A 25,055-nucleotide genomic window follows, 5' to 3' on the forward strand; every position below is an offset into this window, starting at 1 on the left:
AAAGTTGTGGACAACATCATGACAGCGGGACGATCTGAGCGCCACAGTGGAGCTGGGGATGGGACTCACTGGGGTCGTAGGGGTGTGGCTGCAGGCAGTTGACCACGTGGTTGTCGGCTTCGAGCAGCATGAGGTGCTCTGCGGTGTGTCTGTCCCAGATGAAGATGTGGCCGCAGTCTGAGCCGCTCATCACAAAGTTGTTGCCCCAGAAACACGACTCCTTGATCTACACATAAAAGAAATAAAAACCATTTCATATTTTTAAACCACTGACTGTTGAAGGAACAGTTCAAGATTCTGGGAAATACATTCATTCACACTCTCTTCAAGAGTTAGATGAGAAGCTCGATACATTGAAAAGACTACAAAACGGAAGGAAACTGGTTCAAAAATCCACCTATAGCTCCTCTAAAGCTCACGAATGACCACGTATCTTACTCGTTTAGTCTGTACACAAACAGGAGGGAGTTTCCTGCTCGACAGTTCAGTAACAGTTTATTTGTCTGCCTGGAAGCGTCTGTGCAGCGTCTCTAACTACAGGCTTGGTGAGCACAGATTTTGGTATACGCCTCTGTACAGGTATAATTAGGACCAAACCTGGCAACTTTACAGCGAGGACAGGACTCCAGGAAGCCACCGTGTGCCCAATTCTTGTTTGCTAAAAAAATAGTTACAGCACCTAATTCCCAATGAAACCACAAACTGTCTGTTTTATTGTTTTGTTTGTGTCCGGATTGAACACACGAGCTACATCATGTTAATTTTTGAGCTTTAGAGGTGCTGGTAGGCGTATTCTTGACAGGCACAGGCTAGTTTGTTTCCCTCTGTTTCCAGTGTTTATAATAAGCTAAGCTAATCACCTCCTCGCTCTAACTACATACCTAATGTACAGACATGTGCTTCATATTGATCTTCTAATTTAACTGGGAAGAACGCCAGGACAGCTACCAGTACACCTCATCTGAACTGCTTGTCAGATGTTCAAACAGCTTCGGAAAACCCCCTTCCTCCCCACGCTTTTCCAACGTGAATGACCATTTCTGTAACTTTCTGAAACCAAAAATCCAACATTCACACCGTAACATAACATAATCTGCCTTTTCCACAAAATGTTGAAATATTCCTTTAGGAGGCTTTTTCATGAGGTCTCCAAACTCCTAACAAAAATATGATGTAAATGACCCGAGGTTTACCATTGTCCTGGAGTTGCGGTGGCCCTTGTAGACCATTTTGACCGAGGGTCTCCTGATATTCTGGGTCTCGCTCTCCTCCATCTCCCTTCTTTCTTTCCTTCTGCGAAACAGCTCCTGGATACGAGCTGCTGCTGAGCGTCTGACACAACAAATAAAAACCCATGTAAATATAAAGTACAAATGAAAAAAAAAAAAAAAAAAAAAAAACACACCACCCCATGCTGTAACTGATGCTTATGAGCTCCATGCTATGAATTTATGCTGGATCAATCTTTTCAACCGATAACAAGCTTTTTTTTTTTTTTTAAAAACAAACTCCAAGCTACAAAGCAGCCACTTTAAAAAGCAAAACACCTGCCTACTCTGTCATATCTGAATTAAGCCATTTATCATTGTTATGCAAAGCCTTGTCCTTTCACTACAAGACAAGAGTGTCACTGAATTCAATCAGATACACACCGGTTGATATGGTTTTTCAAGGAGGTCCTACTGAAAAAATCTGAACTTTATATTGGTGGGCTCCTTTCCATCAAGATGTCATGCACACATTCTTCATCTTTCACCTCTCTTTGGTCTAACATCGTCAAAGTGCCCACACCATTTGTGGAGTCAGTGCTCACATGCACGGCGCTTTAACACTACAGTTAGCTGTGCGTTTATTAGTTTTGTTTTTTGTTTTTTTTCTGTGAGTGTTATGACCAAACCAACACAAAAACTGTTATCTCCATTCTACACGCTGTTGAGTTGTAATGATCTGCTGCATGTCACACACCTGACAGGTTAGATGCTTTTAGTTGCCAGTGCAAAGACTTTACCTGATCATCCTATCTCCTACTGCAGATCCTCTGGTATTAAATCTATATTTGTAGTAAAACAGTCAATGATCACAAAAAAAACCCAAATCAGCATACCCACCGTTTGAAAGTGAAGAATATTAGGATCTAAGAGATAATAACCTGCACTGAAACACAAGGGTGTTTTCTTTCTTGTGTTGTTTGAGGAAACAACAGCAACATCTTGTCTAACGTACCTCTGTCCCTGTCCTCTGACCCTTGCTGATGGGATGAGGATCGGGTCGTCATCGCTGTCATCAGAGTCCTGGTTGCCCCGTGCAGGCTGGCTCTGGCCCTCCCACTCTGCCGGGAGAGGTCCTCTCAACTGTGGCCCTCTCCCACAGTGGAGAGGGCCCTCCACTGTGGGCTCCGCTCTTCTGCAACCTCCTGATGTGTCCTCCGTACCCTCCGCCTGACTCCTCTCCAGCGTTGAGGACGCCATGCTGTCCCCCGGAGAGGAGCCCTCTGCCAGGGCTGGAGCTGACGAGCTGCCGAGAGCACCGGAGGAGCAGGAGGCATTACACGGGGGCTCTGCCGAGGCCCCAAGCAAACTCTGCTGCCTAGGGGACTCAGAGGGGGCTGAGGGGAAATACACATTAATACATGTAGGACTTTGTAGTATTTTTAAATTGATCATTGTGTGCTTGGCAGTAGGCACTGAGATGCATGTTTGCCTGTAATTTATCAAGGTGTAAAAATGTATGGGTTTCTGTGATCAGTGTATGTGAAAGTGTTATTTATTTATTAAATTTAAAAAAACATTATTTCTACTTTTAAATTGTCTTGTATGGCATGTCTGTGTTTTTCTATGCAGAAGTTTGTTCCATAAAAATATCCCTGCAGTGAGTACAGGTGTACTCCAGTACACCATGACATGGACGCAGGTGCAAAAGTGCACACTTCTCCTTCATAACATAATAGTTTCATGTCCCTTTCCTTCAGAAGATAGTATTTTTGGTTTCTATCTACATGATAAAGACATTAACTATTACTACTATCATATCTTTTTTTCATGGCAAAATTTAATGTTCACAAATGTAAGTTTACTAATAAAAAAACATTTTTTTCTGTATTCTTAAAAATGAAGGAAACTTATGTAGCGACTATCCCACCCTCCTTAAATAAGAAAGCTCTCAAAACCATTTAATACATTAACATCTATGATATCTTCATCTAGATTTACCCTTTTGCTCGACCCAGTTTTTTCTTTTCATTGATTAATCTAGTTTTCCTTTTTATTTTTATTTTTTCTTCTTATTTGGATTTAGCTTCTACCTGTATTGCTGTTTTGTAGTGTCACACTTGATGGCACTATTACCTTGTTTGTATAGTGCACTTGATTTAAGAAAAAAAAAAAAAGTTTATTTAAAAAAAGAAAAAGAAAAAGAAAAGAAAAAAGGGTCCACTTCTGCCCACAACCAACCACACTCATCAGTGATTTCACGGGTGAAACAGGCTTTTACTCTAAAATCGGTTTGAAATTCTTTCGGGGCAGTTTTCATGACGTTGGGGGAGACGACTCACCTTGCTCCGAAACTGAGCTCTCCGTCGACAGACTCACTCTGCTCTGTGCGGCCACGGCCTCAGATGTTTTGGGAGCTCCGCCGCCCATAGAGCTGGATGTGCTGCTCCTGTAGAGTCACAGCACACTTTACCATTCCTGGTGGAGAGGCCTCTTTAAATCGCTCATCCAGTGCCCAACATTTTCCAAATTTATCTACCTAATAGTATTTTCATGAGAGATTTTCCTGTCCTCACTTTATAAGGTTGGTGCTGTCCGGTATGTCCGACTCAGTTATGCCGACTATGATGCCTGATATTTACTCTACACACAAAATTGTAAGTTAAATGTTTTTCTTTTTGGTACCTCGTATTTAATTTGCATGGTGTACTGGTGTCATTTGTTTTTTTGTAATTGATTAGCTGAATACAGAATTAGATAGCCTCTAGATTGTCCACCATCGCACGTTTCTGGAATAAAGAGCTACTATGTCAACAAAGTTAGTTGGATTACTTATGGATTCTCTAATTTAAAATGAAGGAACTTCCATCAAAACAATCACCACACTGAATTTGTTCTGTAAAAGACCTTCACAGTGATTTCAGAGAGCAGAGATTCATTGGACTTTTCTCTGTCACTGCTCAGGTGAACTCTCACCACTCATCAGTGAAGTCCAGCTTGATGGTGCTGGTGGTGGTTCCCTCTGAGCTGTAGTGTAGGCTGAGGACCGGCTCCGCTGCACTGGGTCGACTGGTGCCGGTCAAGGTGGTGGAGGTGGGAGCACTGCTGGTGGCTGGTGCAGATACAGATTCATCAGGAAGTGAACCTGCAGCTTCTGCTCCTGAGAGGGGAGAGGAAGACACAGACAACGCAAACACAAAGGATTTATTGGTGCGGTTGAAAAATGCTGGCTGTTCTGCTTAACGGTAAAATTTTGATATGATAATTGAGGAATTTTTCCCGTTGTTCACAGCATGTAATTGTGGAAAACGTGCAAACATCACTTCCCATTGATTAACAGCACTGAAGAGAGATGGGAACATGCATTGGACCTTAACAGAGCAGACACACTGTAACGGACACACTTCGACTATCAGCAGCCACAGTAACAAGATAGAAACACGCAAGGACACAAGATATAGAAGTCAAAGCCCCTGAAAGATCATCACATACTTCAGTCTACACACTTCACTTCAAATGTCTTAAGCCTTAAGCCTGTCTTGGTTACAACTCTTTAAAAGAACAAGTAAGGAAACCTTAAAAATCTAAAATGCTTGTGTATGTTATGTCTTTACGTAAGAAAATGAATATCAGTCGGTATCAATATCAGCCTGTTATTGGATTTTTGTATCTCTCATATATCAATATCAGTATTGGCCTTTAAAAAAAAAAAAAAAAAAAAAAAAAAAAAAATCAATTATCAGTCAGCCTCTTGGGTGAGTATTTGCTGTTTTTTTTCCATCTAAAAATCTTTGGGGTTTTTTTTTTTTAAGTACTCTTTTCTGACTTTTTATGGGATCTAAAGCAACGACATCGGAATGTCATTCGGGTTAGAATAAGTGTGGTCGGATGGTATCGAACAGAGGGAAGATAATCAGAAAGGAGGGAGTTGAACTACCAGAAGGCAGCATTGAAGATGTTCAGGACAGCTACAAATACCTTGAGATCCCACAGGCAAATGGGAACCTTGAGAAGGCCGCAAGGCAGTCAGCCAAAGCCAAATACCTACACAGAGTAAGGCAGGTCCTGAAAAGTCGGCTGAATGGGAAGAACAAGATACGGGCCATCAACACGTACGCCCAGTCATCAGATACCCTGCCGGTATAATAAGCTGGCCAAAGAAGGAGATAGAGGCTGCTGATATCAAGACAAGAAAGCTCCTCACCCCAAGTCCAGCACCCGTAGACTGTACACTAAGCGAAATGAGGGAGGCCGAAAACTGGTGAGCATCAGAGCCACTGTCCAGGACGAAACAACCAACATCCAAGAATACATTAGGAAGATGGCCCCCAAAGATGAACTGCTAAGTGAATACCTCAGGCAGCAGAAACCCGATGATGCAGAGGAAGAGGAGGACCCATCATGGAAGGACAAGCCCCTACACGGCATGTACCACTGACAGATAGAAGAAGTGGCTGATATCAAGAAATCCTACCAGTGGCTGGTAAAGGCTGGACTGAAGGACAGCATAGAAACACTAATCATGGCAGCACGAGAACAGGCACTCAGTACAAGATCAATAGAGGCGGGGATCTACCACACCAGACAGGACCCCAGGTGCAGGCTGTGCAAAGATGCTCCTGAGACAGTTCAGTACACAGTAGCAGGGTGTAAGATGTAGGCAGGAACAGCGTACATGGAACGCCATAACCAAGTGGCTTGTATAGTGTACAGGAACATCTGCACTGAGTATGGGTTGGAGGTCCCAAGGTCACAATGGAAGACACTTCCTAAGGTGGTTGAGAATGACCAAGCCAAGATCCTGTGGGACTTCTAGATCCAGACTGACAAACTGGTGATGGCTAACCATCCGGACATCGTGTTGATCGACAAACAACAGAAGAAGGCAGTAGTGATAAACGTAGCAATCCCAAGCGACAGCAACATCAAGAAGAAGGAACATGAGAAAATTGAAAAATGCCAAGTTGGAGCACTGGGGGCTGTGACCCACAAACTGGAAGAATGGCTCCAGCAGATTCCGGATACAACATCTGAGGTCTCTGTCCAGAAGAGCGCAGTCCTAGGAACAGCTAAGATACTGCGCAGAACCCTCAAACTCTCAGGCCTCTGGTAGAGGACCCGAGCTTGAGGAAGACACACGACCACCCCCCATGGGAGGGGGGTGAGAGGGAGATTATTATTATTTTATATACACACATATACACGCATACAATATTTTATATATTTATATATATATACACATATACATATACATAAACATACACACACACACACACACACACACACATTATTTATATTATATATATATATATATATATATATATATATATATATATATAAATAAAAATATATATTGTTTTGTTGGGTTTTTTTTTTAATGTACTTTGGGTGAACTAACCTTTACAGATAAAAGTGTTAAAAGTTGTTAACTTAAGGACCCCCACCTGCAACATGCATACCAAATCAATGTTAATGAGTCAATATTCAGATAGTATAACTGTAACAGTATCTCTCGATGAATGTCTCTGCCACTAATAAAAAAATAAAAAAACAACAACTTGTTTTAGAGAGTATGATGTCATTACTTAATTTCAATTCTAAAATTATTATTATTATTATTATTATTATTATTATTATTATTATTGTTGTTGTTGTTATTATTATAATATCCTTCAGTCCAGGTAAAAGTAATTTCTATCTGCACTATAATGTACATGTGGACAGATATTGAGAGAGTTCAGTGGTGGATGCAGAGACAAAGCAAAAGTATGAAAAGAATGGAGGACAGACTGTAGAGAGGTTCAGGATGAGGACAAATGTTTGTGTTTCTGAGGGAGGGTGAAGAAGACGAAGCCAGTGGCAGGGTGGGGGGAGAGGACGCACCCTGCTGTTCATCAAGAGTCATGGATCCCAGCTGTTTGTTTACCACAGACGAGGGGGAATCTGGAACACAAATGAGACCGGCTAAACATTGGACACAGAGGTCAAAACCTGAGGGCTCACACAGTCAATGAGCACGAGGGTTAAAAACTTCAAAGTCATGTCAAAAAAAAAAAAAAAAAAAAAGAAGAATGATCCAAGGCCAAGCAGGACGAGCTGTAAAAATCAGCCAAAGGGGGGAAAAAAAAAAAAAGCTTCATCTGATATCAGGGAGGATAATTTCACATACTGTAGGTGCAGCTTCCGCTTTGATATGCAAAATGAGCGTTAGAGATTAGTAAATCTGAATGAAAACAATAAAATGACAAGTTCACACATGCTTACTACAGACATGCTACTTAATTTATGAATGGTTCATTCCTTTAATGTTATATAAGATGGGAAATCACAACCTTTAAGATTTATTAATATTCTAAGAAGCAATAAAACAATGCAAATATAAACCTTGTGATACGATTCTAAATTTTAAATCAGATTAAATTAGTAAACAAAAATATTCTCTGCTCTTCTTCTGATAGTGAGGCCTGGTTTAAACTTAAAAACATACAAGCAATGACTCTTTATTCTGTGAATGAAATCACTGGCGTCAGATGCATCACTGGTTGAGTTAAACAGTGTGTCCAATAAAGCCCCTGTCAGACACGAGACCTCATGACATAAACGGGATGGCACTTGTACACTTTGATCCCATGTCCAAATAGGTGTCGGAGTCACTTTCAAAACTCCAAACTCCACATCAGACCCAGTAACATTTCAGTAACACATCCAACACAACACAAGTCTGAATTTAATGTTGTCATATTAACCCTAAAGGCTGCAGCAGCACACGGTAAAACATGCAAAGGGGATGTGGAGACTGCCCTCTTCCAGGTACTGGGATAGCTGTATCACTTAATCATCAGTTCTCTTGCAGTTTTAAAAACCAAGAAACATTGTGAGTGAGTTGCTGGGGGGATTCTTCACATGTCAGATCATAAAAAGGATTGTTTCCCTTTCTGGTGCGGTGCAGAAGAGACAGATATAGTCATCGTCAAACCAGCACTTCCTGTCTATGCTTTCATTTAGAGACCCAAATTAACATCTTGTCTTTCGATGCCTGTGCACTGTCGGACATTAGAAAAACAGGCAGCTGAATTTGCTCTCTAATAAATGTTTAATCAAGGGCCCAACTGCAAAATACATTTTAAAAAACACCACGGATGCAGCCTGTGTGAATAATCTCCTCCTATCACGATTACTTTCAACTTTTTCGTTATTTGCGCACCAGATGTCAAATATTCTGCGAGTATTGTGGCTCTTTCTGTAGAGGCTCTGTCATGTCTGAATTAAGCCATATTAAACATTTACGTACTGTCTGAATGACAAAAAGCCATCACTTTCAACACATCAATCAATGTCACGTACTCCGGGTCTGAAAAGGGCTTTAGTTGTGACTCTCAAGTTGAAGAAAGATCAAACCAAAGTGAATCAAGTCCTGTATTACGGTCACTCGTTAAGACAAGTGATCAGTGTGCATTATCAAACACGGGTCAACAACCACATGATCCATGAGGACGCCACAGCAGAGCTTCATACGTCAGCTGGTGCCACTCCAGGAGGAGAGTTTGCAGGTGAAAACTCAAGCAACAAGTGGAGTGATGGAGTGAGAGCATTGGTGAGTGAGGGGCTGAGCAAACAGTGAAGAGGCGATACAGTGGCGGCTACAGTGGTTAATAAGTACAAGGTGCATTACTGGAAAATGGAAAGAGGATCACTGTGGAATTAGTGGTCAGTCCTGGCAAGACCGGGTCTCTCTGGAGCCTGACTGTCTCTACAAACAGACATGTCTTATTTGCCTACATAGAAGGGGAGGGTAAGATGGCAGGGGAGGGGGCCCAGCCTGTATGGAGGGGGGTGCTGCAGGGGTGGGGAGCTCGGAGGGGAGGGTAACCTGTACGGGGTTGCGTCTCAGCAGCAGCAGCAGAGGTAGCAGCTCTTTGTGACTGTCTCTCAGGGGCTGCGGAGGAAGAAGAACGGGCCGCTCGCTGACCCTGTCCCGGGGGGTCGGCCAGCCGAAGTAACCTCTGCAAACGCCTACACACTAAACTTATGGGCAGCCGGTGAGGACCGTACTCTGACAAAGAGGCAGAGGAAGAGAGGGAGAGTGAATGCACGATTAGAAGACTGAGAGGGAGGAGGATGTGAGGAGAGGACGGGGAGCAGAGAGGAAGACAACAGGATGCTGAAGGAGAAAAGAGTGAAGTGAGGCTGCTGCTTGAGTGGAGTGGCTCCAACAAACACACACTCATCCACAGGGTAGACTGACTTCACCCTCCACATAGTGAACAGAAGAGGATACATATTCACTGTACTAAAGAGTTAAATGTGAATTTCTGTGACTGTTTTTGTGAAAACTTCAGCTGTGACATTCAGGTGACTGCTGTGTGTGTGTGGTTTTTTTTTAGCCTTTTACCTGAGAGTGCTGGTTCGGTGGTGTGCGTGGCAGTCGGCGTGGAGCTTGCAGTCGTGTCGGCCTGACTCCTCTGTTCTGAGTCAGGGGTGGAGCTCAGGGGGGAGGAGGAAGGGGCCGAACTCTCTACCGATGAAGAGCTAGAAGGAGGAGGGGCGGTGACTGTTGATGATGACCCTGAGGAGGAAGAGGAAGCGGATTTAGGCGTGGGGCTGGCGGCGGCGGCAAGACCGACAGGTACCTCTGGAGTGTCTGTCCCCACAGGCCTCTCAGGGGCACTGGACTCCTGACTGGAGTCTCTTGCAGGGGCAGCTGGAGTACTTGACGCACCCTCTGGACGGACGGCTGTTCCTGAAACAAGGAATATTAACAGGTGTTGGGACTGACTGTCGGTCACGTACAGGTTTTCTGCACTGATTTTTCTTTTAGCATCAGTCGGGGTTGCCACAAGTCTTTGAAAAATGGACTAATGAATTATAAGCACATTAAAAAGTCTAGCTTGAGTAAAATCTGACACAAAATGCAATGTCTCCTGTTCATGGACCCATCATTAGGCGCATCCTTTGCCTCGCTACCAATTGGGAATGTGAACGACCTGAAACCACATGACCACATGGCATAATCATCCATGTGTGAATGCTCCATTCGGTGATGTTAATGTATATGACTGGTTGCCTTTCCTTTCATGCTCATCCTTCTTAACACCTTGTACAATGATCCTGATGGAGGCCACGAGCCGGAAGGCAGCTGTGTTACAATAAAGTGTTTCTTCATACCAGATGTGTGGCTTGATGTTTCCAGACTTTTCCCCTTCTCCATGCACATTGGAAGCAGGTGAAGCTGTGCTACTCAGGGTTATGACACACAGTCCTAATAAATAAGCAGTTTATTGGAAGTCTCCTTCTCCGTAGTTAATCATCTGCCTTTATCTTTATATGCTCCTCAACTGAGACATAGTTTATAGGATATTACATTAGGGCTGCAACTTATTATTATTTTCGTATTTGATCAATCTGACAGTTTATTTTCTTGATTAATCTTTTTTCTAAAAAAAAAAAAAAAATGTAAGAATATGGTGAAAAATGTCCATCAGTTTCATAAAGTCCAGGGGGATGTCTACAGATTGCTTGTTTTGTCTGAGTAACAGTCTAAAACCCGAACATGTGCAATTAACTGTCAAATAAGGCAAAGAAAAGCAGCAAATGCTCACGGTTGAGAGGATGAAACCTGTGAATATTTTTGATTGAAAAAAAGAGAAAAAAATGACTTAAATGATTAACTGATTATCAAAAATAACTGTCTATTAATTGAAGGCTCACCTCTGGGTCGTGTCTGTGGTCGGGTTCCTCTGCTGCTCTGAGCCTCGCTGGCCTCCTCGAACCAACGAGACAACATGTCTGACATCCGCTGCATCAGAGAGACATTTGGGCTCTGTTCCCCTACAAGAGTGAGTGAAGGAAAAATACCTCAAGATCGTGTTAACTATTCACACTACTAGACATCACACAAGATCCAGCTTACATACAGTTTCAAATAGGAGGCTGCTGCAAGATTTGGACTTGACTAGTCCAGAGGGTTGTTATTTCTTTTTGGGTCCTTGGAAATAAAATGTATTGATTGAATGATAAAGGGAAAAAAAAAAAAAGAGATAAAAGTGTAAAAGCTGGCTGTTGTCTGTGACGGAGCAAAATTACAAAACATTTTACGGCTAAACTTAAAAGAAAAAAAAAATAAATAAATTATATATATATATATATAAATGATGCTAGAGGAAACGAGAAACACAATCACAGTTTCAGCCTCTTTCATGCTCCGAATGTTGGCCTCGCTTGATCAGATCAGGTATACACACTCACACACATCTATAAATATACACATCTTACCGTCTCTCTCTCTCTCACTTTCAGGGCGAGCTCGGGGTCCAGTGTCAGACCAGTCACCTCGTAGACGGAGGCGCTTCACTGGAGGCTGCCTCAGCTTTGGAAACACACACAGACACACACACAGACACACACAACCACACACACAGACACACACAGACACACACAACCACACACACAACCACACACACACACACAACCACACACACACACACAGAGAGAGAAAGATTTGCAGTTTGTCAGTCAAAGCATGGTCAAAAATAGCCCCGCTGCCAAAGCAAAACACTGCTCGTCTCTGTCAATGCCCCCTTTACAGTGCCCCCTCCCTTCTGGCTGCATGACTGAAGTTGCCTTCACTTTCCAGTCCCCTGGCTCTCTCTGCAGGGCAACAGGCTGAGAGCCAGAAATAGAAAAAGGGGGTCTTAGTGCAGGGACTATCAACTGCTTTATTTAGGAAATGTCATCAGGTCTGGACATGGGCTGGAGGTGGTGAAAAGGAGCTGAGGATGAAAGAGATAGTAGAATAAATAAGAAAGAAAGAGACCCTGAACAAATGGGGTCGGGGGGGGAGTCTTGGCTGACCCCCCCCTCCTTCAGCCTGAACTATTTTTGAGGATAGAGGAACGCTGCCTGCGTCGGTCGCTGTATTTGGAAAGGAATGTGTGTGGTGGTTGCATCTTGACACAGCTGAACACGAAGCTTTGAAACACTGGCACCATGATCTAGCACATTCGGTCACATGTGAGGCTGAGTATTCACCGTGAACACTTGAGTTTATCTGAGGGCCGGTTTTTCTGGTTTTCCATTTATCTTATTTCCAAACGAAGTCCTCACCCAAACAGATTTAATGACCCAAATGTACATATGGAAGAAAGATGCTCATGTTTAAGATTTGATTTTACTAATAATCCATCATTTTTTCTTTCTCCATAACTGCATTTCTTCCCGCTCCGTTTTTTTTTAGGGTTATTTGCTCTCCTCAATGCACTACATCAGCCACTACAGATTTAGCACCAATGTTTGCAGTGCTCTCAGAGCAGCAGAGAGCAACAACAAGGTGCGCTTACAACAAACAAACCCCCCCCTCCAAAAACACAAAAAAAAACAGTTTAAATTGAATGCTCGATTGGCAATACGTGCTTGTTTTTTTTTTAAATCTTTTATGGTAAACATACAAGTAGTCCCAGTTAGGCACAGCTTCATACACTGGGCTACTCAGGGTTTTATGATTTTAATGTGGAGTATATGGAAGAAGAGACATAGATGTTTAATATATGGAAAGACGTTTGATGTAACCTTAGACTCTCACAACTTGATGGTCGTGTTGGGCATCGTTCACTCTGATCCTTAGAGCCAGGCTAGCAGCATGGCTCTAAGGACGGAAGCATTGGTTGATCCAGCGCTTTGGTCCACACTGAAATATCTCAACATTTATTAGATTGATTATCGTGAAATTTTGTAAACATTCATGGTCCCCACAGGATCTATCCTACTGATCCTCTAACTTTTCCTCTTCAAACCTTTTTGTTGATTCCTAAACATTTCCTCTGGCGCCATCGTCAGGTCAGAATTTTTAAACTTGTTCAAAACTTTAGCTTAGGACCAAATACCTGCAAAATTAATGATATTCCCAGCAGCCTCAGTTCTACTTTGTGTTTAGTGCTAATCAGCAAATATTACCATGCTAACATGCTAAACTCAGGTAAAACACACCAAAGTCAGGGTATTGCAGTGATTACAATTATTCCAATAGTTGTTTAGACACTTCGCTCAAAATGACACATCAACCTCCAGGTGGCGCTAAAGGAAAAGTCAGGGTATCACGTAAGTCATTGGGATTTATCCTCCAGGCACCATGGATATCTGTTAAAAAATTTCACGGCAGTCCATCCAAAAGTTGTTGAGATATTTCAGTCAAACAGAGCTAAAATAACCATCCCTATAGCCCAGCTGCCAGCGTGGCTAAAAACACACAGTTCCCATCAGGACTCATGTGATGTGTGATGTCACGAGAAGCTGAATGACTCGAGTCTTCCCATGTTCTCACCTCCTCCCTCCTCTCCTCAGACGGGCCCTTTAGCTCTCGGGCCTGGTCATCTTTGGGATCGAACAGGTAGATGTAATCGGAGGAGTAGCTGACCAGCACCTCCTGACCGTCCTCGCTGTAGCAGAGAGACGTCACCCTGCACGACTTGTTGGACAGGTGAGCGGGGACAAAACGAACGCACATGCCCGTCGTCCCCCGGCCCATGTAGTTACCTGGATATGAGAAAGAGTGAGACATTCACAGTGTCAGCTGGGCTGGTGGGATTCTTACATTCATGAACGAAGATACGTCCCTGCGAGCGCCCTGAGATCCTCAGACTCACTGTTCCTCACTGTGACAAAGTCCGAGTTTGAGACCCAGACCGTAGAGATCGTTGCCTCTGAATCTGAGGACAGCAACATCAATCGATGCTTCTTGAAAACTGGCATGTCGACACAGCTTAACTCAGCACAAGGCTTTAAAACAATGGCACCATCCAATTCATTCAGACACAGAGCAAACTCACCTTTTACGCCTTGCTTTTACCTATAATCTGTCAAATACTAGATTTTTACAATTATCTTCTGACTTATTATTTTCTTGTTGTTTCACTACTTTCCTCTTTTTTTTTAATGCATTTTAAATTTAAAATCACGAAGACCAAGAAAGTGGATCACATCAGTCTAGTTCTCAGATCTTGGCATTGACTTCCTGTGTGTCAAAGAACTGATTTTAAAAATAATACTAGATAGTACCGGGACATAATCTGCTTCTATGTTATGAACCAACCAGACCTCTCAGATCATCTGTACCAGGTTTGCTTTCTGTCCCCAGAGTCAAGTCTGGGAAAACTTCACAGTAAACTTGAGGTTTACTCTAGTTCTTTTAAAACAAGGCTTTAACATACGGGGGCTTTTATCAAATTTGATTAGGGTCTTTTCTGTCGAATCCTGCAGTGCACTGTAATTTCCACTCTCCTGTTTTATCGGTTTTATTCCATTTTAGCTCCATTCTTTAATCATCTTTTCCATTTTTTAGCGGACTGACAACCTCCTATAATGATACTGCTCTACTGCTGTAGCTATAACCCACAATCTAATGATCATGTGCAATTTTATATGATGGGTAGGGTTAGCTAATCGCCCAAATTCACATTTGATTAAATAAATCACTGTATATGTCCCCAAGTTGACGACGAGTCAACAAAAAATATTTTAACAACAATTTTTTTTTTTTTTTTTCACTAGGTCTTTAATTTCTCTTTCTATCTTAAATGCTTTGTTGTTGAAATTTTCTATTCAATTGATAAAATAATTTCTATTAAAAATACACTTTTAAGCTGCATTTTGTGGATGGATGATGCTCTATAAATAAAGTTTATAATGTATTCTAGCTGGCAGGAATATTTCAGATGAGGAGGATCGAATCACATTCATGTACACATCTAACAATATACAGTTCCCACAGGTGTCCAGGTGCAGCACAGCAGGATGGGACTAAAAACCCAGAGAGAAATGCCATAGTTCTGCTTCATTACATCTGTCCATCTCCATCTGTCACCTTGACTTATTAATAACTGCTGATAACGGCAAAGGCAAATTGTGCAGATACTTTGCCGACAAAGTCAAAATAAAGGTAAATTTTTATATAAATTTGGCTTTTATTGCTACTGTATTTGATACAGAACACCTAGAAGGCAGCGTGAACCCACTATATCAACATAAATATAAAGACAGAGAAATAAGAGGGCATGAGGTCAGTGCACAGGACAGTTTACCTGTCGCTCTGGTGCCCAGCATGCGTCTGTCGTAGATTCGCACTGAGCTGTCAGAGCAGCCCACGGCCAGATAATACGGCACCAGCGGAGAAATGGATATAGAGGTTGCTGCTCTTCGACAATTTATCAGGATGTCCTGAAATCAAGGCAGCAAAGTCACAGCAAAGATTTTTGTTAGTATATTGTCTCATTATAGTGCAATACAATTCAACAGCACAAACTACATCCTCCGAAATGATCATACACTCGAATCAACACCTTTCTAAAACAATTTCAACAAAAAATGAACATTACAACCTTCATGAAGGCAGGATTTTTTTGCAGGACTATTGTTTGTATCAGACTTTATTAGATTTAGCTAGAGGTACTGTACCTTATAAACTTCCAACTGAGGGTATATGTAATTAAGTCATGCTGCAAGTTTAACACTTAGGTCTGTTTGAACAATTTAGAAAAATTATTTTCACTAGAAGTTTATTTTTCCAGCTGTGGAGGTTCACTTGTAACACTGACAGGTTGTAGGATAATTAAGAGAGGGAGGTAAGAGAGTCTGGTACAATGGTACTGACGGTTTTAAGGTCACTGATAAGGATCTCTCGAGCATGAAATACGAGAAGATGCAACACAATCTGGGAGGGCACAGCCTCTTTCTTACACGCACACACACACGCACACACCAGGCTCCGAGCTCCCTCTGATGCAGACTGGTCTGCAGCCAACAAAACCGTTTTCTGAATTACTCCAGAGATATAAAGCTGTTTGTGAAGAGAGCACTGCTTAGGACAACCTCATATCAGACATGTGGTAGATGAAATCTTCAACATCAACTCCAATGATCAATCTTTGAAATTAGAGCCCCTTTTTGATGTTGAAAAAAAATTTCAATATGTGCTGAACAGTTTTTTTTGATTGCCACAGATTAAGGCCAATCACCTGTGAAGAACAGAATATTAGAACCGATATTAGTGATACTGAGACCCCACCCTCAAAGCATGCTGCATCACTGACTGAAAGGAGAACTAATATCACAGCTGTCACCGTACATCCTTGCAGTCTTCTTTAGTGCAGCTCGTCTTCGTGCGAAGATCAAACCACCGCACCGTGCCGTCCTCCCCACATGACAGAAACGTGTAGGGGTCATTTGGTACCGTCATAATCTGACAGAACAGGAAGCAAAAGAGGGCTGAGATTAGAAGACAGAAAGGGTTACTGAGAGACATGTTATTTCTACAGCAAAGGTTCTGCGATATGTCCAACATTTCTGTGCTTCAGTACCTCATAAGCTGTTCCATAATGGCAGGTGAACTGACACTGTCTGTTGTACTCAGGACTCTTCTCAGTGTTGGTGTAGTAGATGATGCCATCTCCGGAGCAGGAGATGATCTCCTGGTCATTGGTGTGGGGCATGAACTTCGCACTGAAGATATTTGCCCGATGACCTGAACGTATGGACTTCTTGACCTGAAGACGAGAAGCAAAAATAATAAAAAAGTCTGCTGGGAGAAATATCAAGAAAATAACTGATGAAGGGAAACTAAGAAACAAATGCCTCCCAGGTACTTACTCTGACCACATTACACCCAAAAGCATTTTTGACTATCTCTGACCTAAACATATCCATTTCAAAAGAGGAAATACTTCTGCACTGAATTTAGTTGGTGTTTAGTTTGTTGTTGTTTGTTTTTTTTACCTGCCCCTTTATTTTTTGCGAATTTGATTCGGGGGAAACAAACACAAGGACTTCCCTTTGAAACCTTATAACAGAACATACAACACTGGATGTACAAACCGCTGACGTTACCGTTACGTCCCAGAAATAAACAATGTAAACCTCTGTCTGACCCATACAAAGGCTTCAACCACCTCCTAAGGTAACTGAGAGCGCTAGTCGGTAGCTTGTTGCTGCCAGGTTAGGGGTTTGACAATTTAGTTTTCTCCATATTTAAAAAACAAAAAAAACAAAAAAAACAAAGTTGCCCCCAATGCTTTCGGTATAACTGAGCTACAAGTGATCAAGTACAAAATTAAGCTGTCAAAAAGTAGGTTTCATCTACTGTTTACTCAGAGAAGACAATTATTTTACCTCCTTTTGTTGTTAAACACAGCGGAACTGATTATAACTGTTGTCACTTTATTGATTAAGACCTACCTTCTTGTTGTACGGGTTCGTGATAACCAAAAAGGTATCGTCTGACCCCGAGAGGATGTATTCCCCTGTGTCATTCCAGGATATAGTGTTGACCTGTGGAGATACAACAGCTTGGATTGAGCGAAGACAGAAATATTTACTCTGCAGTTTACATTCATACTGAAACAATTAGTTGATTAAGCAGTCAGCTGACTTTTGATAATCAATTCATTGTTTGAATCATTTAATGGCAAAAAATTGTATTGACTCCAGCGTCTCAGATGTGAGGACTCTGGTGTTTCTTCATTTGATCTCACTGTAAACTGATATAAAAGAAACAGTTTGAAGACATCGCTTTGGGCGTTTCTCACAGTTTTCTGATATTTTGCAAAAATTTCCTCTCTAAAATTACATTGATTTTTCGGAGTTTTCCGCAATCTGTTCTTTTTTTGGTGAAATATTGTATAGTTTCACCAGGTCAGGCCTCTTAAATGATTTAAATCAAACAGTGCTAAACCAGCAAATCAGCTGAACTACTCACAACCCATAAACATGCACGTTGTGACGAAGGGTTACAAGTAGTTTGTAGTCTTTGGGGGGTCACAAGCAGAAAAAGGCTGGGAACCAATGGTATGAATGATAAATCGAAAGCTATAATAGAGGTGTAATCAAAACGAAAATTCATATTTTCTTATCCACTTTCATTAAGATTTAATTAACTGAAACTCCCATCAAGTTACGGCCACATTTTTAGTTAATTGTAATCCATCAGTGGATCTAAAGTAGAGCACAAGAGGAGTGCAGATCAATCACTGCATTGTTTGCTTCACTCTGTGGGTGAGTATATCAGGAACACCTGCTCGTGCAGCCTCGTTCAGTGTTTCATAATCACACTGTTGCTCTTCATTGCCACAGAAACACTCTGCCGCAGTCACTGAAATTCCCATCTGTAGCAGATAATTTACCACATCCTGGAAACCGCACTCGGGGCTGAGTCGTAATATACATTTTAACCGGCTTGAATCTATTTCCAAATAGAATAGGTGGGTGAATCTGTCTCTGTGTCTCTCATGTGATGACAGATGAACAGACAGACGGTGAGGAGCAGATTCAGACGAAGGAGGAGATGAGGTGATCTAAATGCAACGATGTAGGGTATCATTAAGCCTTTTTCTTTTTTTTTTTTTTTAATAAACACAAGTCTGGCTATCTTGTGTAATATAGTTCAGTGTAGAGACACAAACACCTCACAATCCTCACCTTCCACAGGCAGATTTTACTAGACCTGGAAAAAGCTGATTCTTATTGTTTTTTTTTTTAAATATCCATTTTTACTCTGTGTTCACTGGGAATCTCTCAAACTTTGACCAGCAACTGCAAATTGTATTTTGCAACTTATTCAGATCAATCGCAAGACACATCTAGTTTCCGGTTAACTGATTTCGCAATGTTTGTCGGGTTTGGTGAGGCTCTACGAGGCTTCAAACTAATCTGAGGGAAGAGCTGCAGTTTGTTGAAAGCAACAACAGAAAAATGGGCAACAGCTTCACATATCACCGACATTCTTTCAAAATAAAGACTTTAGTTTTTGGTTATTTGTTTGTGTTTAGGTTGAGGTGGGAAGAATCTGAAGGTGTGTCTATCTGTTTTTTAGACAGAGGCTAAACAAAAAACAGATTGTCACTTGGGTCAATTTTATTATCGGCTAATCTGCTAATTTTTTTTGTGAGGTAAATTAATTAATTAATCTATTAATTTTGTCCAACTAAAAGTCCTAAACCCAACAATTTTTTTTAACAATTTATACTTGAAATATTGCTTAAACAATTCATTAATTATCAAAAAAAATGGTTACTGATATGATTATTTTTCTGTTGCTCGACTAATTTTTTCAGATCTACCTTCTGAAATATTAATTTCCCACAGTGGGTCACCAGAGACTCCAGGAATTCAGGGACCTCCAGAAAAACTCTCTCCTCTTTTTTTATTTTCTCTACAATTATATGTTCAGCAGTGAGAGGCCATGGTGTATCCGTACGGTAGGGTTAGGTTTTAGCACCCACCCTCTGCACAACCCTTTTAGTTAATACACCAGTTTTGTGTTCTCTATAATTTATGACTTCCTGGTGAAAGCCTCTGTAGGGATAAGCTGCTAGATCATCCACTTCTCTAAACTGGAAACTCATATGGACTAATATACCTTTGTTTGCAAAAATATTGATTAACCTGATGATTATTTACTGTATAATTTAGTCTATAGAGTGTGAAAAAAAAATGGGGTAACCAGGGCTTGAAAGGAAATCTTCCAACTGTATTAAAAAACAAAACAAAACAAAACAAAAAAACAACAACAAAGTATTTGTTTCATGATTTTTGCCAAAAAGATAAAAACAGGAAATGCACACAATTTTTTTTTTTTTCGCAATAGTCAGAAAATAAATGGTATTCTTACTTATATAAATGGATTAAATAAAAATAAAAAAACTAACTGACAGGTTTATTTTTTTGGTGATCAACTTATTGATATATTGAGTAAGTGTTTCAGAACTAATAAAATCACTTTTCTGCTTTTAACAACCTGTAGTTTTAACACAGAATATCTCAGCTTGTCTAAAATTAAACAGCTAATATAGTCATAGCGTAACAGTTCTGAATTAGACGAGGCAGGTATTAAACCGCTCTCCTGGGACCGGTACGCTACGGTTGTTGTGCTGTTTTGGACGGATGGCCTGGCTGACACTGTGACAGGACGTGTGACTGTTTTGTCAGCCTCAGGTTTCTCAGAGGAATTAGCCATCTGACCTGAAGTCGAAGATCTGCTCTCTGTCAGACAGATGCCTCTGAGAATGACCGAGGACAAGTGGCATGTTTCTTCGCAAGATAGAATACACAAATTAACACACACAAAAACAAACAACAACAAAAAAAAAACCCACAAAAAAAAAAAAACCAAAACAAAAAAAGAAGGGGAGATACATATATATGTGGGGCACTTACACAGCCATCATGTACATTCAGTGTCGTTTCAAGTTTAAGCCTCTGGACAAATTCTCTTCTGCCTGTAAAAAGAGAAAATTGCAAATTATAAAAGAATGTCAGGTTTTCTCACTTTTAGTGTATCATGTTTATAAAAAAAAAAAAAAGTCCCGCACAAATCATGCTGCTGTAAAATGAGACTATAAATGCAGGAAAAGAAGGCTGATAAGGCCACACTTTACTTCAGTACTTTGTGTAACAGAACCAAAGCGCCATCAGTAACAAAGAAGTTCAGATATGATTTCAGTTTATTTTAGCAGACATGTTCCTGCTGTATCATGACAAGAGAGAAAATATTTTCTTCTGAAGAGCACCTAATTGGAGAGTAAAGAAACTATAAAACCTATACACCTATGCACAAGTAAGATCCTGAGGTAAGTTAGCCACACTAACTCAGCTGTATTTTGACCTCTGTATAGATTTCTCATTCACGGTAAATGGAGCAGCTTCAGGACGGTATCGCTTGTTTAAGTCGTGATTTTCGAGTTTCTTTCTGTCGAAGGGTTATACCTCACCTTAAGTGATAATAGAGATGTGACCTGCTGAAATTAAAAGTCCTAAGTGAAACAGTGAGTGCAACCGTATCCCGATTACAAGTCTCATCCTGGTTTTAATCATATTCAGGGCGTGGTGCTTACATGGAGCATGAGAAAGCTAGTTATTAATCTTCCTCTTTACATGATTCTAACAGTACGCAGGTTCCTGATCATCTGCGTACAGCTCGTGTCTTGATTTCTGATCCTCTCAGCCACTATGTTCTGTACCAACAGAGAAGGATCAGGTGTTTACATGTCACAGTATTCCTATCAGAGAGAAAACAGGAAATCTCTATATTTGAAAGGCTGAAAAAAGCTTTTTTTTGGTTGCCCTTTTTCATAAAAAATTACTTAAACAATGACTCAACAATCAAAATTGTTGCATTGTTTTTCTATCGATTAGCTAATCTATTAATCGACTAATCATTGCAGCTCTAGTTTAGACAGAAAGAGGGAAGAAAAACAAAACAAGACAAAGGAGAACGCGAAAAACGACAGTTTTTAATGTTGAGTAAATTTAAAATATTACTATTTATTTTCATTACTTTCAAGCCTGCATCCCAAACCAATGCCACAGCACAGCTACCAAAGCTGCAGCGAGAGTTGCCCTAACTTTTGTTTACTGGGCAGGCAGGTCTTTTCCACTACCAGCTGCTTTATATCCAACTTGCTCTGACAGGTTTTATTTGCGCTGCAGGGATTATTCTCCACCCCTGGAAGAGCCTGACAAAGCCTGATTTCATAGTGGTTCAAGGCGTCTTCTGAAGCTCCCAGTCACAAGGACTAATATTAGTGCCACATATTAAAGTTTTGGCCTAATAATGTGAAACAAAATAAATCCAAATTCTACAGTCATAGTCAGACTGCTCCCACAAGATGTTTTCCTCCTGATGCGCCTACATATCTTATTTGTCCTATTATTATATATTGTGTTGTGATATCTTGTTGTGTAAAATGTGTTTGGCAGTTGACATTTAAGAAGTTAATTGCAACAAATATACTATTTACTAATTTACTGGCACAAAAACTAAGGGCTCTTAACAGGTAGGGGAATGTGAATAGGGTTGCAGAGGCTGTGTAATGTCACACTGTATCTCAAGCTGCAACAAGTGATTATTTCGGTTAAACAGCTTTAATCAGCTTTTTTTTTTTTTTTTGGTAAATCAATTTTAAATCAATAAAAAAATGCCCACGACAACTACCCAGAGTCCAACCAACTTCCCAAAACCTAAAAGCTATTCAATTAACAATTCTGTAAAACAAACAAAAGCAGCTAATCCTTGCATTAGAGACGCTCGAGCCAGAGAATGTTTGACATTGATCAAAGTTAGTTAATATCAAAAACAGTTAGGGATTAATGAATAAATGGAAATGTACAATACGGAGTCAGTTTTCTTTACCTCCCCGGAAGTTTGTATGTTGGAATTTGATGTAGACCACTACTCAGTGCCCACTAACCCCTTCTTAGAGCTAAATATATCCTACAAGAGCTGTGACCCACACATCACTCCACGTATCCTCTCTACCCATACACAATAACAGCTCGAACCATATCTCAGTCATGCTAAATACAGCACTGACTAAACCTCAGTGGCCCCCGCCCCACCTCTACAGGCTTGTAAATCTTCATTCAACCACTGTCAGGTGCTGACTTTTTGACAGGACACACTGCAGACAAGTCTTATAAACGTGTCTGCCTGTGCCAGCAGCGCTGTCCTCTGCTTACTCTGCGGTCACTGCCCCTCTTATATGCTGTTCTCTCACAACCAACAGAGAGAAGCACGGAGACTCACATCGAATGACAGAAAAATGACTGATCTCTCCAATGAGGACTATATCCGCGGGGGAAACTCAGGCTAGTTAGTTTTACAGCCTGGGCGAACCTTACCAAACCACAAGCAGGATATGTTAGATAAAAAAAAAGCAAAAAAAAAACCAAACAAAAACAAACAAAAAACACAACCCAAAACTGTATGAATCTTTTAAAACCGCATTTAACAGCTACCTTTGCACATTCGCACAGAGACGGTGAACCTTTCAAGGGACCCAGTATGTTGACATGTTGTGGGACAAATAACTACATGTTACCTTCTTTTGGGACAATGTCAACATAGTGCACTAGTGTGATAAGATTTATTTATATTACATTATATATATATATATATATATATATATATATATATATATATATATATATATATATATATATATATATATATATATGGAATTGGAATGCAATTTTTATTTGTTGCAAATGTGTTTAAAAAATTCATTCAGTTTGCCATAAAGAAAGACCTATCACTCTAGCAGCCACCTTTCTTCATTCAATGCGGGAATGCTTTTCTGCTTTGAAAATAAGTCATTAATTAATAGTGTTTTAGATACTGGCCCAATATGTTGTGTAATATTTGCATGATTCTGCTGCTTGTGTCTGTTTTCATTGCTAAACTTAAAATATTGGTTAGTTGTTTTTGTTGGGGTTTTGTTTTTTTTTTGGTATTGCATGATCCGCTGTTCTTTAAAAGGTTCTGAAGATCATTTCCAGTTTGGATATAAGACCTGGACTTGAACCACACGACACAGCTACATGCCCATGATCTAACAGAGGCTACGAATCCCTCAAGCGACACAGTATATTGACAAATAATCTTGTTGACACCTGGCAGGGCAAACAATCAACGTCAATGTATCACGATCTCGCGTGACAAGTTCGGTTCATTGCAGTGCTGCTACAAGCTCGTCCAGTTTGCTGACACCAGGTATCGCTGTCGCAGGTATGAACTGTGCAATGTGTGTATAGTTTGCCATTTTAGGGCTATACTTCAAGAGTTCAGTTACATAAGCGTGTGGTGATGTAGCCTGCAGATGGCTGCTTTGCTGTACATTATCTGTGTGTACAAAAATCCCGCGATTGCACAGAAGCTGCATCTGCGCTGCGATTCACGTCCGAAAATAATTGAATCTCTCAAAGAGGATATTATATGGTTTTGTTGTGGCTATAACCTCATAGAGAGCTGCACTATTAAGGGGTTATACATACACACTCAATCCCATCTCTCTGGTGCTTTAGCCCCGGACCCTCACATTGCCTTCTCTTACACAGGTAAAATTTAAATGAAATTTACATGCGGTTACACCGGACAGGTCTGACTTTGCAGAAGGAGCGGCAAGCTCTGTGTCATTAGGAAGGAAGCTCAGAGGCTTGGGGCACAGCCATGTTGGGTCTAGCTGTCAGTTCATCTGATCTGATCTGATCTGATCTCAGCCCTGCCGAGGAGTTATCTGCTAAAGACGATGATAAAATTACACATTTTCCTCTGATCTCATCAACGTTACCGTTAGCATTAAAGAGGCTTGTGTCGTTCTTACCTAAATAGTTGGTCCTGATGGTGTTTGGCTCGCTGTATCCAATTAAGCGTTTATTTACATCCCAAACCAGGTTGCCAGAGCAGGACATTGTGACCATATGTGGCTTTTAATTAACAATAACATTGAAACTAAGCTAACGCTTTCCTGTTGATGTCGCCGTTTCTCTATCGTCGCTTCGGTTTTGCCATCGGGATCGGTCCCCGTCTGTCGGGGCAACACTAACGTTAGCTGGCTGCGACACTCCGCGTCTACATTGCCGGTAGAAGGACTCGCTCCGGTCCTGTCTCCGCGGTCCTACTTGTCTCTACGCCGACCGTACCCCCTCTCTCTGAACTGCCAACTGTCTGTCCCGCTAGCCTAGCCTGGTTTATTTCTCCTAGCAGACGGCGGTCAGCTGTGTCCAGACAACGCGATACACAGAGAGACGCTCGCTTTAAGACACCTCGTAGCTGTCGGGGCGGAGTGTGTCCAGAAAAGTTTGAATGTCACGGAGCTAACCTTTGCTGGAAAAAGTTTTAGATTTTGTCGCCACAATTCGCCATAGAAGCACCGTTTTTTTTAACCTCTCATTTAATCATCCTTTGTGAATTTGAGGCCTCGGCTTATATGATTAAACCGTATCAAAGATTTAACCATATCGAAGATGCTTGGCCAGACTAACCTGCTGTAGGACTCCTGGGCTAAAGCGAGCTAATTATGTTCAGAA

General features: G+C 41.1%; 1 protein-coding gene across 5 annotated transcripts in view; it reads right to left on the reverse strand.

The window, feature by feature from the left end:
* Positions 1 to 24,767, reverse strand: part of dcaf6 (ddb1 and cul4 associated factor 6) — a 29,546-nt gene extending 4,779 nt beyond the window's left edge. Inside the window, exons 1-18 of one of the 5 annotated variants that reach the window (XM_040149086.1) lie at positions 24,350 to 24,767; positions 20,406 to 20,467; positions 17,430 to 17,522; positions 16,556 to 16,741; positions 16,324 to 16,437; positions 15,281 to 15,416; positions 13,525 to 13,736; positions 11,481 to 11,574; positions 10,917 to 11,036; positions 9,601 to 9,774; positions 9,079 to 9,261; positions 7,092 to 7,151; positions 4,185 to 4,368; positions 3,551 to 3,657; positions 2,224 to 2,605; positions 2,009 to 2,050; positions 1,194 to 1,332; positions 70 to 226 (exon numbers count right to left, since the gene is read on the reverse strand). In XM_040149086.1, the coding sequence (XP_040005020.1) occupies positions 70 to 226; positions 1,194 to 1,332; positions 2,009 to 2,050; positions 2,224 to 2,605; positions 3,551 to 3,657; positions 4,185 to 4,368; positions 7,092 to 7,151; positions 9,079 to 9,261; positions 9,601 to 9,774; positions 10,917 to 11,036; positions 11,481 to 11,574; positions 13,525 to 13,736; positions 15,281 to 15,416; positions 16,324 to 16,437; positions 16,556 to 16,741; positions 17,430 to 17,522; positions 20,406 to 20,467; positions 24,350 to 24,446 (2,542 nt within the window). In that variant the 5' untranslated portion in view covers positions 24,447 to 24,767. Of the gene's footprint in view, positions 1 to 69; positions 227 to 1,193; positions 1,333 to 2,008; positions 2,051 to 2,223; positions 2,606 to 3,550; positions 3,658 to 4,184; positions 4,369 to 7,091; positions 7,152 to 9,078; positions 9,262 to 9,600; positions 9,949 to 10,916; positions 11,037 to 11,480; positions 11,575 to 13,524; positions 13,737 to 15,280; positions 15,417 to 16,323; positions 16,438 to 16,555; positions 16,742 to 17,429; positions 17,523 to 20,405; positions 20,468 to 24,349 lie in introns of all 5 variants that reach the window. The other 4 variants (XM_040149084.1, XM_040149085.1, XM_040149087.1 and 1 more) reach the window with 4 other exon arrangements.
* Between the last annotated feature and the right edge of the window lie 288 nt (positions 24,768 to 25,055).

This window comes from Xiphias gladius, chromosome 16 (genome assembly GCF_016859285.1).
Source record: "Xiphias gladius isolate SHS-SW01 ecotype Sanya breed wild chromosome 16, ASM1685928v1, whole genome shotgun sequence".
Taxonomy (NCBI): domain Eukaryota; kingdom Metazoa; phylum Chordata; class Actinopteri; order Istiophoriformes; family Xiphiidae; genus Xiphias; species Xiphias gladius.